General features: G+C 36.4%; 1 protein-coding gene across 1 annotated transcript in view; it reads left to right on the forward strand.

Moving 5' to 3' along the window:
• LOC128240454 (acyl-CoA dehydrogenase family member 10-like) overlaps positions 1-12,633 on the forward strand; it is a 32,203-nt gene that overhangs the window by 3,034 nt on the left and 16,536 nt on the right. Inside the window, exons 4-11 of the mRNA XM_052957095.1 lie at positions 256-450; positions 1,126-1,284; positions 5,173-5,332; positions 6,171-6,274; positions 7,030-7,145; positions 8,115-8,296; positions 10,432-10,582; positions 12,400-12,545. Coding sequence (XP_052813055.1) covers positions 256-450; positions 1,126-1,284; positions 5,173-5,332; positions 6,171-6,274; positions 7,030-7,145; positions 8,115-8,296; positions 10,432-10,582; positions 12,400-12,545 — 1,213 coding nt within the window. The remainder of the gene's footprint in view (positions 1-255; positions 451-1,125; positions 1,285-5,172; positions 5,333-6,170; positions 6,275-7,029; positions 7,146-8,114; positions 8,297-10,431; positions 10,583-12,399; positions 12,546-12,633) is intronic.

The following is a 12,633-nucleotide window of genomic DNA, read 5'->3' on the forward strand; positions in this document are numbered from 1 at the left end:
AGTTTACAAGTTATTGTCAAGAGGCCCAAAATTTGGAATTTTACAGATCATGAAAATCAGAAAATGGGATTTATTGAAATGATTTTTCCAATCTTTTACAGAACATTAACTTAACTAGAAGTCATGAAATAATTACAATGCCCTATCACTACAGCTTGGTAAACCAGTAGACTCGTCCGGCCTGATGCCCATTTTTATCAAAAAAATGATGATAATGATGATAAATAATACAAAGTAAATGTCCTGTCACTACAGCTCGGTAGACCAGTAGACATGGCCGGCCTTATGCCCAGTTTCAACAAGTACAACGGTGTAGCGTACCCACAGATGATCGACGCAGTACAATGTGTAAGAGCAGAGGGTTTAAAGACGGCCCTCCTCACGAATAATTGGTTCAATATCAACAACGAAGACAGCTATATTCCTGTGGATCTTGCCATGTTTGATGTGGTAAGAATGTTTTGTTAAGGACTTTATATTTGTTGATCTATATTACTACTACGTATCATTATAATGAGTAACAAAGCAGAGCATTCCATCTCCAAAGTGCAAGAACTTATTTAGAGAGTATGTAAAACAAATTATGGCTTTTACGGTAAATTGATGACTTAATTTTGTACATATAATTTATTAATGCTGTGGATGTGAGTAAGTTGGATAACTTGTTCAGAATATGACATTGAATTAAAGTTATTTTTGAAACCAATTTTTCATATAATTATAAGAACTAGCAAATTGTGTTTTTTTGCAAAAAATGGCAGGCAGACACATAGGGATTGCTTTTTCTTGTGTTGGCAATGTTATCATCACACTTTCGATTCCGATCAATAGCTTTTCAGTTCCACTATTAGGTGTACAAATGTTTTTATGCACATTAATCATGATCAATTAATGACCCCTGTTCAGTTTGGGGTCAAAAGGGTGAAAGGTCATGGTGACCTTTATTTGAAATAATATAGTACGCTCCTAACAAGTGACACATTTGATTCATGGAATTCTGGTTTTCAAAGAAAGAACATTTGTGTACATTTTGATTCACTAGATTTGGAGAATAAAAGCGTAATATGAAATATTTAATATTACATGTATGAAGCTAAAAAATAATTATATCTCCCTTCATTACAGGTTGTGGAGTCTTGTAAAGTGGGCTACAGGAAACCCCACCCAAAGATCTATGAAATTGTCCTGGATAAGCTGGGTGTCGCCCCAGAGCGGTGTATCTTCCTGGATGATATGGGAGGGAACTTGAAGGCTGCGGCACAGTTCGGCATTAGAACCATTAAGGTAATGCTTGTACAATGTATAGGCTTTTGAGATAATGTTAGAGGAATATGAGGTGTGGGGACGATATGGTTAAATGAGGTAAACATAACAATGCACTAATTTTTAGCTCCACTGGCCGAAGGCTAAAAATAGCAAAATCTTTAAACGACATCTCCTCTGAAACGGATAGGCAGATTTTGATGAAACTTGACAGAATTGTTCCTTGGGTCGTCCTTAACCAAAATTGCTCAAATGGTTCCGGTCCGCTGCACAACATGGCTGCCAGGGCAAAAAAATAGAAAAACCTTTAAAGAACATCTTCTCAGAAACCGATGATCAGATTTTGATGAAACTTAACAGAAATGTTCCTTGGATGGTCCTTTATCAAATTTGCTTCAATGGTTTCGGTCCACTGCACAAGATGGCCCCCAGAGGTAAAAATAGAAAAACCTTTAAACGACTTCTCCTCAGAAACCGATGATCGTATTGCAATGAAACTTGACAGAAATGTTACTTGGGTAGTCCTTAACCAAAATAGCCCAAACAGTTCTGGTCTGCTGCACAACATGGGCACCAGAGCTAAGAATAGAAAAAAACGTTAAACTACATCTTCTCAGAAACCGATTATCAGATTTTGATGAAACTTTACATAAATGTTCATCGGGATGCTCTTTAACCAAAATTGCCCAAATGGTTCCGGTCCGCTGCACAACATGGCTGCGAGAGTTAAAAATAGAAAAACCTTTAAGGACTTCTCGTCCGCAGTCTTCACGAAAAACATTTTAACCTACTAGCCAGTTGGACTAGCATAATGGCATATTTTACTAGTCCGAATGACAATCTAGTAGTCCGACTATTTTGCCACATTATAAAACTGTATGCTTGAGGTAAATACCTATTTCAATTGAGCAGCTTGCAGTTTGAGTAAACATTTCTTTATTATGATGCTCATGCAGTGATAGGGAGTGACATCCTTCTGTTGGGAATAGTGCTCCTTGTTTTTCAGAACCTATGGGTACTATGTAAAAACAAAAGGCATCTTGCTTGAATAGACTGTAATAATATCAAAATGGTTAGAAAAGAAATGCCATGCTTTAATAGCTTTGATTACATTTTACTACTGAATTACCTCCCTTTAATAGAAAAAAAATAATGTCTTAATTTTTCACGTATAGCATCTTTAAATAATTTTTAAACAATAATAATTTATGAGTAAACATATAAGCATAAAGTTCTCACAAAAAGATCAATTTAAAAACCTTACATTTATACATAGGAAAGTATATATAGACTGAACATTAATTTTCGTTTAAGTGACATTCTGAAAGTTTATGAAACAGCTATTTTTAGTAACTTAAATGGCCGAAAAGTGTAAGTGAAACACCAAGTCGATTCTATCTCGTCAGTTCTTGTTCAGGTTAGATATTTGCTTCATAATCTATTCAGATTAAATGTTAACCGATGATCAGATTTTGATGAAACTTGACAGAAATGTTCCTTGGGTGGTCATTAACCAAAATTTGTTAAGTGGTTCCAGTCCACTGCACACCATGGCTGCCAGAGCTAAAAAATAAAAAAAACTTTATACGACTTGTCGTCGAAACCGATGACCTTTTTTCGATAAAACTTGACAGAAATGTTTGTTTGGTGCTCCTTTACTCAAATTGCCCAAATCATTTCGGTCCACTGCACAACATGGCAGCCAGAGCTATTAAAGTAAAAAAAATAATTAAATAACTTCTCCTCAAAAATTGATGATTGTATTTCTATGAAACTTGACGAAAATGTTCGTTAGGTGGTCTTTGCTTGAACCGTTTGGCCAGTGGAGCACAGGCACTGATGTGCCTCTTGTTATTTATTTGCATTAACCTATATTGCGTCCTAAGGACTTAAACTTATTTTATGTGGACTGTGAATTCTTTTATCTGTATGCAGTGTTTAGATAACTAAAAGGTCCGTTTACAATAAGGAATTTATATTGCTTTATATCCAACACTTAATATACAAATATTTAGAATTATTAGAATGACGAACATCGTTCGGGCGGCCGGCCGGGCGGCGTCAAACTCACCTATGAAAGTGAATAATTTCAGTAAGGGTTGATATATCTTAACCAAACTTGGTCTATAGGGAGAGTTTATGGATATCTTTCATGGGATTGCGTTTGGGGTCCCTAGGGTCAAGGTCACTGTTTCATGACCTTTCATGGGATTGCGTATAGGGCTTCTAGGGTCAAGGTCAAGGTCACTGTTACAAAAAAAAGAAGAATGGTTGAAACTGAATAACTTTAGCCAGGGTTCACTTATCTTGACCAAGCTTGGTATGGGTGGCGTCAAACTCACCTATGAAACTGAATAATTTGGATTGACATATCTTGACCCAACTTGTTTTATAGGAAGAGTTTATGGAGACCTTTAACTCTAGAGTCAAGGTCAAGGTCACTGTTACTAAAAAAATAGAAAAACAGTTGAAACTGAATTACTTTAGTTAGGGTTGACATATCTTGACCCAGCTTGGTATAAAGGAAGAATTTATGGATACCTTTCATGGGATACCGTTGAGTGTCCCAGGGTCAAGGTCAAGGTCACTGTTACTAAAAATACAAAACAGTTGTAACTGAATAACTTTAGTCAGGGTTCACATATCTTGACCAAACTTGGTGTAAAGGAAGAGTTTATGGAGACCTTTCATGGCATTGCGTTTGGGGTCCCTAGGGTCAAGGTCACTGTTACTAAAAATAGAAGAATGGTTGAAACTGAATAGCTTTAGTCAGGGTTTACATATATTGACCAAACTTGGTATATAGGAAGAGTTTATGGAGACCTTTCATGGGATTGGGTATAGGGCTTCTAGGGTCAAGGGCAAGGTCACTGTTACTAAAAATAGAAATATGGTTGAAACTGAATAACTTAAGTCAGGGTTCACATATCTTGACCAAGCTCGGTACATAGGAAGAGTTTATGGAGACGTTTCATGGGATTGGGTATAGGGCTTCTAGGGTCAAGGGCAAGGTCACTGTTACTTAAAATAGAAAAATGGTTGAAACTGAATAACTTAAGTCAGGGTTCACATATCTTGACCAAGCTCGGTACATAGGAAGAGTTTATGGAGACGTTTCATGGGATTGCGAATAGGGCCCTAGGGTCAAGGTCACTGTTACTAAAAAGAGGAAGGCGGTTGAAACTGAATAAATTTAGTTAGGGTTGACATATCTTGACCAAACTTGATATTTAGGAAGAGTTTATAGATACCTTTCTTGGGATTGCATTTTGGGCCTCTAGGGTCAAGGTCACTGTTACTAAAAATAGAAAAACGGTTGAAACTGAATACCTTTAATTACAGTTCATTTATTATTACTGAACTTTGTACAATGTATATAACTGTTCGTAAAATAGAAACATGTTTTCTACGTAGTCTGAAGATATTCCAACCAATCTTGGGCTATAGAAATGTTATATTGACCTAAAGGTGGGTTCATCTGTCTATTAAGTAGAACTTGTAATTTTTTTACCACACAGTATGTTGTATATCTTTCATTATGTTGCGGTGCCCTTGCAGTATAGATGATTTACAATTCATATATAAATTGATTGCAAAATTTTCATTAATTTTATGCTTAGATTACAGTAGAACATATGGCCCTCTTTAGCCCAACTTAATTAGAATTCTCACAACACAGGCTGAAGTTCTTTTGTCAATCATTGGAAACCTGGTTTCGATGTATTGTGGCGTTTCTTGTCCTTTGTATATTTGTGCATAATTCTAAGGAACATAATGAGAAATGCTTAATACAATTTCATTGCTCCTTTTATTAATAATAGTATACATAAGATCCTTACTCGAAATAAAATGACTTTAATATGAAACCATCTCTCTCTGTCAGTCACTGCCTTCCTATTTCACTCACAGGTAACAGACCCAGACCAGGGAGTGCGTGACCTTGAGAAAGAACTTGGGCTTACATTAAGAGGTTACATGCCCGGGACCTCATCAGTGCCACCCAGACTTAGACTGGATGAGAAAAAACTTAAGAGCTTTCTTAACTGGCAGCTTAAACTACATTCTAAAGGTATGTTTTAGTTTGTAATAACTTTTATTTAATAACCTTGATTGTGTCTGTAAACACAGTTACATGTTTAGTCATTTTATTTTATTTGTTGAAACTAATTGCAATACTTTTATCTGAGGCAAAGAAAAATGCCCCAGATAGCGCTTGGAACCATGATCACTTAAAACAGTGGTCAAAATTAACACTAGCCCGCATGCCTTGCACTGCTTAAATTCTGAATGTTATTTAGCAGGGCTTGTTAAAAAAATTGATGCTAAGCAATAGTATAAGAGTTTGGGCTTGTTCATCCAAAAGTCTAATTTAGATGACTGTCAATTTTGTGAGAGTTTGACATCTATACCACTAAATCACTCGCCCATTAAAAGTCTACTGTTCACAAGGTGTAAATCATACTATGACCCTCACTGGTCTCAACGGACCCATCTGAAATCTTTGAGGATGCAAAGTTATGCTTATTTTAAAGAGGTTTCTATTGGTATAAAATATACACAAAGGTTTGCTAGGACTTCAAAATGATGCAGAGGAGCCTAAGTGGCAAGAGATGGTTTTGGGGTAATGGAATAATGGTCCATGTATACTCATTATGGGCAAATACTAAGTAATCATTATAAAAAAAGCTCTTTATTAAATTGTAGCTTTAAGTCAGAATGGCAAAAACAACATGGTGACAGACATAAATCTTTGAAGCGTTAAAAATAAATGTCCAAAGCTTTTGTTTACGCTGTAAGAATTGACCATTTTTGGTTGCAAAATGACATTATGAACATGCTTTGTTGAAAAGATTTACAACCTTGGTTTTGCTAGGTTCATGCGCAAACAGTAATACTTGATTGTCTAGATCTTACAGAGGAGCCCATCTTGCGGTGTTTTTCCCACGGTCAGTCCAACCCAACCTACTTTATCAAGTATGCAGACAAAAACATGGTCCTGAGGAAGAAACCGGTGAGTTCTTATAAATTGCATTGTCAATTAAAACTTGATAACATTAAAATGAGCATGAATTAATATCTCATACAAGTTTGCTCGATTTGGTGGCACATTTTGAGCATGTCTGATTTCTTTCATTAGAGCTGCGCTCTCATAGATTTACCGTTTTGACAACTTTTTTTTATTTTTTGTCTTGGAATGAGCCAAATTTTTGTGTAAATACACAATGTATCTAAAAACCTAAAATATGAGACTGCTGACAAAAGATTGGATGGCAGTTTTTCATATTTACGTTTGAAACTAAATGTTTTATGGCTAAAAGCGTTACTAACACTTAAAGAAAAATGCATAAAACATCAGTTTTTGAATGTAAATATGAAAAACTGCCATCCAATCTTTTGTCACCAGTCTTATTTCACTGGTTTCCATGCATTTTCGAAAAAAATTGACTCCTTTTAAAAAATAAACAAAATGTTGTCAAAACGTTCAATCTGTGAGAGTGCAGCTTTAAAGAATGAAGCTCAGATGGTGGACATGTATCAGTCTTGGTGTCGGTCACATAGTTGTCCTGCAAAAATGTATTTCAAGGCATTTACATGAAACTTAGTACATATAATGCAATTCATTTCAAATCATTTATTTGATAAAGGCCACCAGCCTAAAACAATCATTATGTACAAACATATACAAATAAGACAATAAAGGTGAATGGTGAAACAAAACTACTTGAAGCAATTGATTGAAACTTGTTGTGATTATATTTCCATCAGCCTGGCAAGTTGTTACCATCAGCCCATGCTGTAGAAAGGGAATACAAGATAATGAAGGCTGTGAAACCACATGGAGTTCCTGTGCCAAAGATGTTGGCCCTCTGTGAAGATGATAGGTGAGTTTAGAAGTGTTAAGTGTTAAATGCATCTTTAAAGTCTTCCCCAAAGCGTTGGCCTTAGCCCATATTATTTAGAGGGAATACAAGATTATGAAGGCTGTGAAACCACATGGAGTTCCTGTGCCAAAGATGCTGGCCCTTTATGAAGAAAAGATGAGCTTAGAACTTAAATGTTAAATGCATCCTTAAAGTATTCCCCAAAAATGATGGCCTTAGCTCAGACTATTTAGAGGGAATTCAAGATAGCGATGGCCGTGAAACAACATGGAGTTCCTGTGCCAAAGATGCTGGCCCTTTATGATGATGAAAGTTGAGCTTAAAAGTCTGAATTAAGTCTTCCCAAAAGATTTACCTGTAGGTCAAACTTTAGAAACTGAATACAGGATTATGACGTTTACTTTATAATTTTTGATGCCAACTGTAGATACAGCAGTTTGTCTTACTACAGATCTATGCAACCTTTTAAGTTAAGTTGACTCACAGTTAATACCTTCCAATATATAAAAGTATTGCATTCGCGAGGGTTTTCGATGTTGCAGATTTTTTTGTAAATTAAACTGATTTGAATTTCTAAGCTAGCAGTTTAAAGATATATGAATAATTGTTAATATGTGCTTAATGAAATAAATGGTTTGAGGCAACTATGTTTTTTATTGGTCTACATTCTATTGTGTTAACTATCCATTAACTGGGCCAGCCACTGTTTATATGTACCGCTTTACCTGATGAAAATCAATAACAGCTGACTGCTGATTTACTGAAATAAATGTTTGGAAAACTTGACAAAATATGATGTTGACCACTGACTTAGGATAAGAGAAAGACCTCACAATTATTAAACCTCGCGAAATTGGCTGTAAACAAAGTAATTGTTTCGTCCCATGAAAAAAGTTTACAGTATGCCGCTTATCTATATTCTGCAATAGTTTCATATATTGATAACATTTCACATGTTTTTTTTCACAGTTTGCTTGGAACACCATTCTACATTATGGAGCATGTCCCAGGAAGGATATTCAAGGACCACTTGCTTGAGGACTGTACACCGGAGGAGAGGCGAGCCATATACTCGGAGATGGTCAACACGCTGTGTAAGATACACTCTGTCAACATTGATGCTGCTGGAATACAGGACTATGGCAAGCAAGGTTAGTGGATGTTTTTTGTATGTTTTTTTTATTGTCATATTTATGTCATGTCAGTGGTCAAATTCACACAAACCTGCAAGTAACCTCAGTAATATGATTTCAGGGCGTATTCCAATTCTTGATGCCAACTGCTACACCAGTTGTCTAAATAAGCACAAGCCCACAAGTCCTGTCCTGGAAAATTGCTTTCCGGGCTTCCTTTTTTGCTTTTTATGCCCCTGAAGGTGGGCATATTAAAATTGCACCGTCCGTCCTTCCGTTCGTCCGTGTTTCCGTATCAATAACTCGTGTCCGGGCTGTAACTTTACCTTGTTTGGACAGATTTTAAAATAACTTGCCACATGTGTTCAGCATACCAAGACGACGTGTTGCGTGCAAGAACCGTGTCCCTACCTCTAAGGTCAAGGTCACACTTAGGTGTTTATTCACAATGGAATGCTGCATATAAGGACATAGAGTATAGGTTGTCGTGTCCGGGCTATAACTTTCCCTTGTATGGACAGATTTTAAAATAACTTGCCACATGTGTTTGACATACCAAGATGACATGTCGCGTGCAAGAACCGTGTCCCTACCTCTAAGGTCAAGGTCACACTTAGGTGTTTATTCACAATGGAATGCTGCATATAAGGACATAGAGTATAGGTTGTCGTGTCCGGGCTATAACTTTCCCTTGTATGGACAGATTTTAAAACAACTTGCCACATGTGTTCGGCATACCAAGACGACGTGTCGCGTGCAAGAACCATGTCCCTACCTCTAAGGTCAAGGTCACACTTAGGTGTTTATTCACAATGGAGTGCTGCATATAAGGACATAGAGTATAGGTTGTCGTGTCCGGGCTGTAACTTTCCCTTGTATGAACAGATTTTAAAATAACTTGCTACATGTGTTAGGCATACCAAGATGAAGTGTCGCGCGCAAGAACCGTGTCCCTACCTACTAGGTCAAGGTCACACTTAGGTGTTTATTCACAATGGAATGCTGCATATAAGGACATAGAGTATAGGTTGTCGTGTCCGGGCAGTAACTTTCCCTTGTATGGACAGATTTGAAAATAACTTGCCACATGTGTTCGGCATACTAAGACGACGTGTCGCGTGCAAGAACCGTGTCCCTACCTTTAAGGTCAAGGTCACACTTAGGTGTTTATTTACAATGGAATGCTGCATATAAGGACATAGAGTATAGGTTGTCGTGTCCGGACTGTAACTTTCCCTTGTATTGACAGATTTTAAAATAACTTGCCACATGTGTTCAGCATACCAAGACGACATGTCGGGTGCAAGACCCATGTTCCTACTTCTAAGGTGAAAGATGCACTTAGGTGTTTATTCACAATGGAATGCTGAATATAAGGACAAGAATGTAGGTTGTCAAGTATGGGTGGTTTTTTTTTATGTTCAGAGGCAATTTAAAATAACTTGCCATATATTTTTGTTTGATCTTTAACTTTTCATGTACTGACCTTGTTCATAGGTCAATGTCACATTCGGGGGCATTTGTCACATACTGTGACAGCTCTTGTTTTTTTATAAAGCCGGGCTTCTTTGAATTCGCACTAGTGTATGTATTTGGGCTCCTTTGTTTAAAAGTCTTTTTTAGGTGACTGCTATACTGGTCAAAATAAGCCCAAGACCGCAAGCCCTGCACCAGTAAGATGTGTAGGCTTGTTCCAATTCCAGTTTTCATATAGCACGGCTTGTCCAAAAACCTGATGCCAATTACTTCGTTGGTCAAAATTAGCCTTGTTTAAAATAATCTGGGCCTTCTGAAATTATTGATTTCATATAGCAGAGTTTATTAAAAAATGTTCTTGGAAAAGTTATAGTCCACCGATTATGGCTTGTTCACCCAAAAGTGAGACTAACTTGGATGATGTAAGGTTTTCTCTCTTTTTAATGCCGTAAGTGGCCTAAATTTGCCTGGCACCAATCTTCTGTATACACTTAATGAATGAGTTGTTGGTCAATACTCAAAACTTCTCAACCCAAGGTCTGAGAAGGACCAGAGAACCAGTTTCTACCCAGGAAAAAACTTGAGAGTTAATATCAGCTTTCAACTGTCTTGACAATTAAGCTCAAATTAATTTGTATACAGTACATCAATTGAAACAATATGACTTTCATATCCAGGTGGCTACTTAAAGCGTAACTTCCATCGCTGGTCGAAGCAGTATGAAGCGAGCAAGACTGGGGAGATCGAGAGTATGGACAAGCTGATTGAGTGGATTCCCCAGAACCTACCGGCTAATGAAAAATGTACCATAGTGCATGGAGATTTCAGGTATGGATGAGCAGTTTTAATTGTAAGTATGGTTGCAATGCAAAATAATTCAAGCATGGAATCAATATTTATAAGCTAGTATACAATGGATACCCCAGAGCCTATCAGTTATCGAAAAGTACCATCATTCCTGGAGATTTCAGGAATTGTTTTGTGGTGATATCTGTAGGTATGGTTGCAATGCAAAATAATTAAAGGATGGACTTGTTTGTAAGCTAGTATACAATGGATACTCCAGAGCCTGCCAGTTAATAAAAACATTTTTCAGGTATTGTTTTGTGGTATTATCTAAGACCTGTATGGTTTCAATGAAAATAATTAAAGCATGTGCAAGCCCTTATTATACAGTGGATACCTCAGACCCTACCACTTAATTAAAAATGAACCATCAGGCATGAAAATTTAAGGAAGAATGACAGGGTAAAATTAAAAAGTTTGATATGAGTGTTACTATTGCTATTGCAATGAATATAATATTCTGATATGCAAGGAGATTTCAGGTGTAACGACAACAGCATGGTCTGTCCAAAGGCAGCAGTCACGTTGACAGGACCCACATTAATGTTTAAAAAAAAGTCTGGCTGAAACAATATTGATACACAATCATTATAATAGTTGTATATATAAGATAAAAAATGTTCGTAGATTCTCCTTATGATTTATTTTAAGATTTTTGTGGGAAATGTTCATGTTTTAAATATTTTTTGGCCTGATTTTTTTTCTTAACCATTCAAGTGAGTCTGTCAGGTTATTAGTATTATAGCAATGTCAATGATGAAAACAAATTATGTTGTTATGTTGATATATAGAAAATGACTTATTTTATTTCTGTATAGTATGTTTAAATGATTGATTCTGTTGGTTTGTAATAATCTTTTTTGGCCTTATCATGATTTGAAGTCTGATAGCTTATAAAAAAAATAGTATTCATTCTGATTCCTTGGTAGCTAGTGTCTTTTATTTGAGGCCTCCAGGAATAATTTATGTTGGGGATTAAGCTAGATTGGTCTTGGGTGAGAGCAGACATGTGAACCTTTGGTAATGACAGAGAGGTAGATTTAGGTCTCAAAAGTGGTGGATTCAGTGTATCAAAAGCGGTAGAATTTCTCATTCTTTGAATTTTCGGTCAAAAACAATGATGGAAACAATGTAAACAAAAACTTGAGGCATATTTATGCTCTATACTAAAATTACTTAAGAACATCAAATATGATTTCTAAGGAAAATTCGAGAAGGGAATCAAACCCACGACCTTTTGAGTGATAAGTGGACACATATATCGTTAATCTTAGAGCATTCCGAGCCTTTCATGTATAGCACATGACTTTTGTATTCTCCTTTATGCAATAGCGTCCATGTTGTCCATGACTTAAAAAGTCATGGAATTTGGTACACTTATTAACTTTGACACCGCACACTGATGGAGCAAATCTCAATGAGTTAATCCTCTTATCTGACTTAGAAAAACAGTCAAACTTTGGCGGCAACATCTGGGGCCAATTTCTCAAAACAACTTAGAATAAGTCAGTTATTACATGATTAAGCTAATAGCTCACTATTTTAATTCTTCTTTATTATGTGAAATATTTAGTATTTTTGAAGTGTTTTTTTATTGTTGATTGAAGGTATCACACTGATTATCATGAAAAACTCAGTTTCATTTTTACCTAAATCAGGTTTATAGTGAAAGATTGTTTGCTATACAAAATAAGTTACTTAAGTCTGTCAAGCTTAAGAAGTTTCGAGAAATTAGGGCCTGATGTTCTTGTTGCTTTGGAATCAAATCCCAGTGTAGCCAGATGTTCTGCTCTTCCTAGGCTAGACAACCTGATATACCACACACATCGGCCAGAAGTTTTGGGCGTTCTAGACTGGGAGCTGTCCACATTAGGGGACCCGCTATCTGACCTTTCCACACTAGTCATCTGCTACTATATACCACCCGGGTTTCCCATGTTCCCCTGTAAGTATGCATGTGCACTAGTTGTGAGTGTATTTAATGTAGATAGAAAAAAAAACATTTAGATTTAGACCACAGCAGTTAAATAGTT

Source organism: Mya arenaria, chromosome 7, assembly GCF_026914265.1.
Source record: "Mya arenaria isolate MELC-2E11 chromosome 7, ASM2691426v1".
In the NCBI taxonomy this organism is placed as follows: Eukaryota; Metazoa; Mollusca; class Bivalvia; order Myida; family Myidae; genus Mya; species Mya arenaria.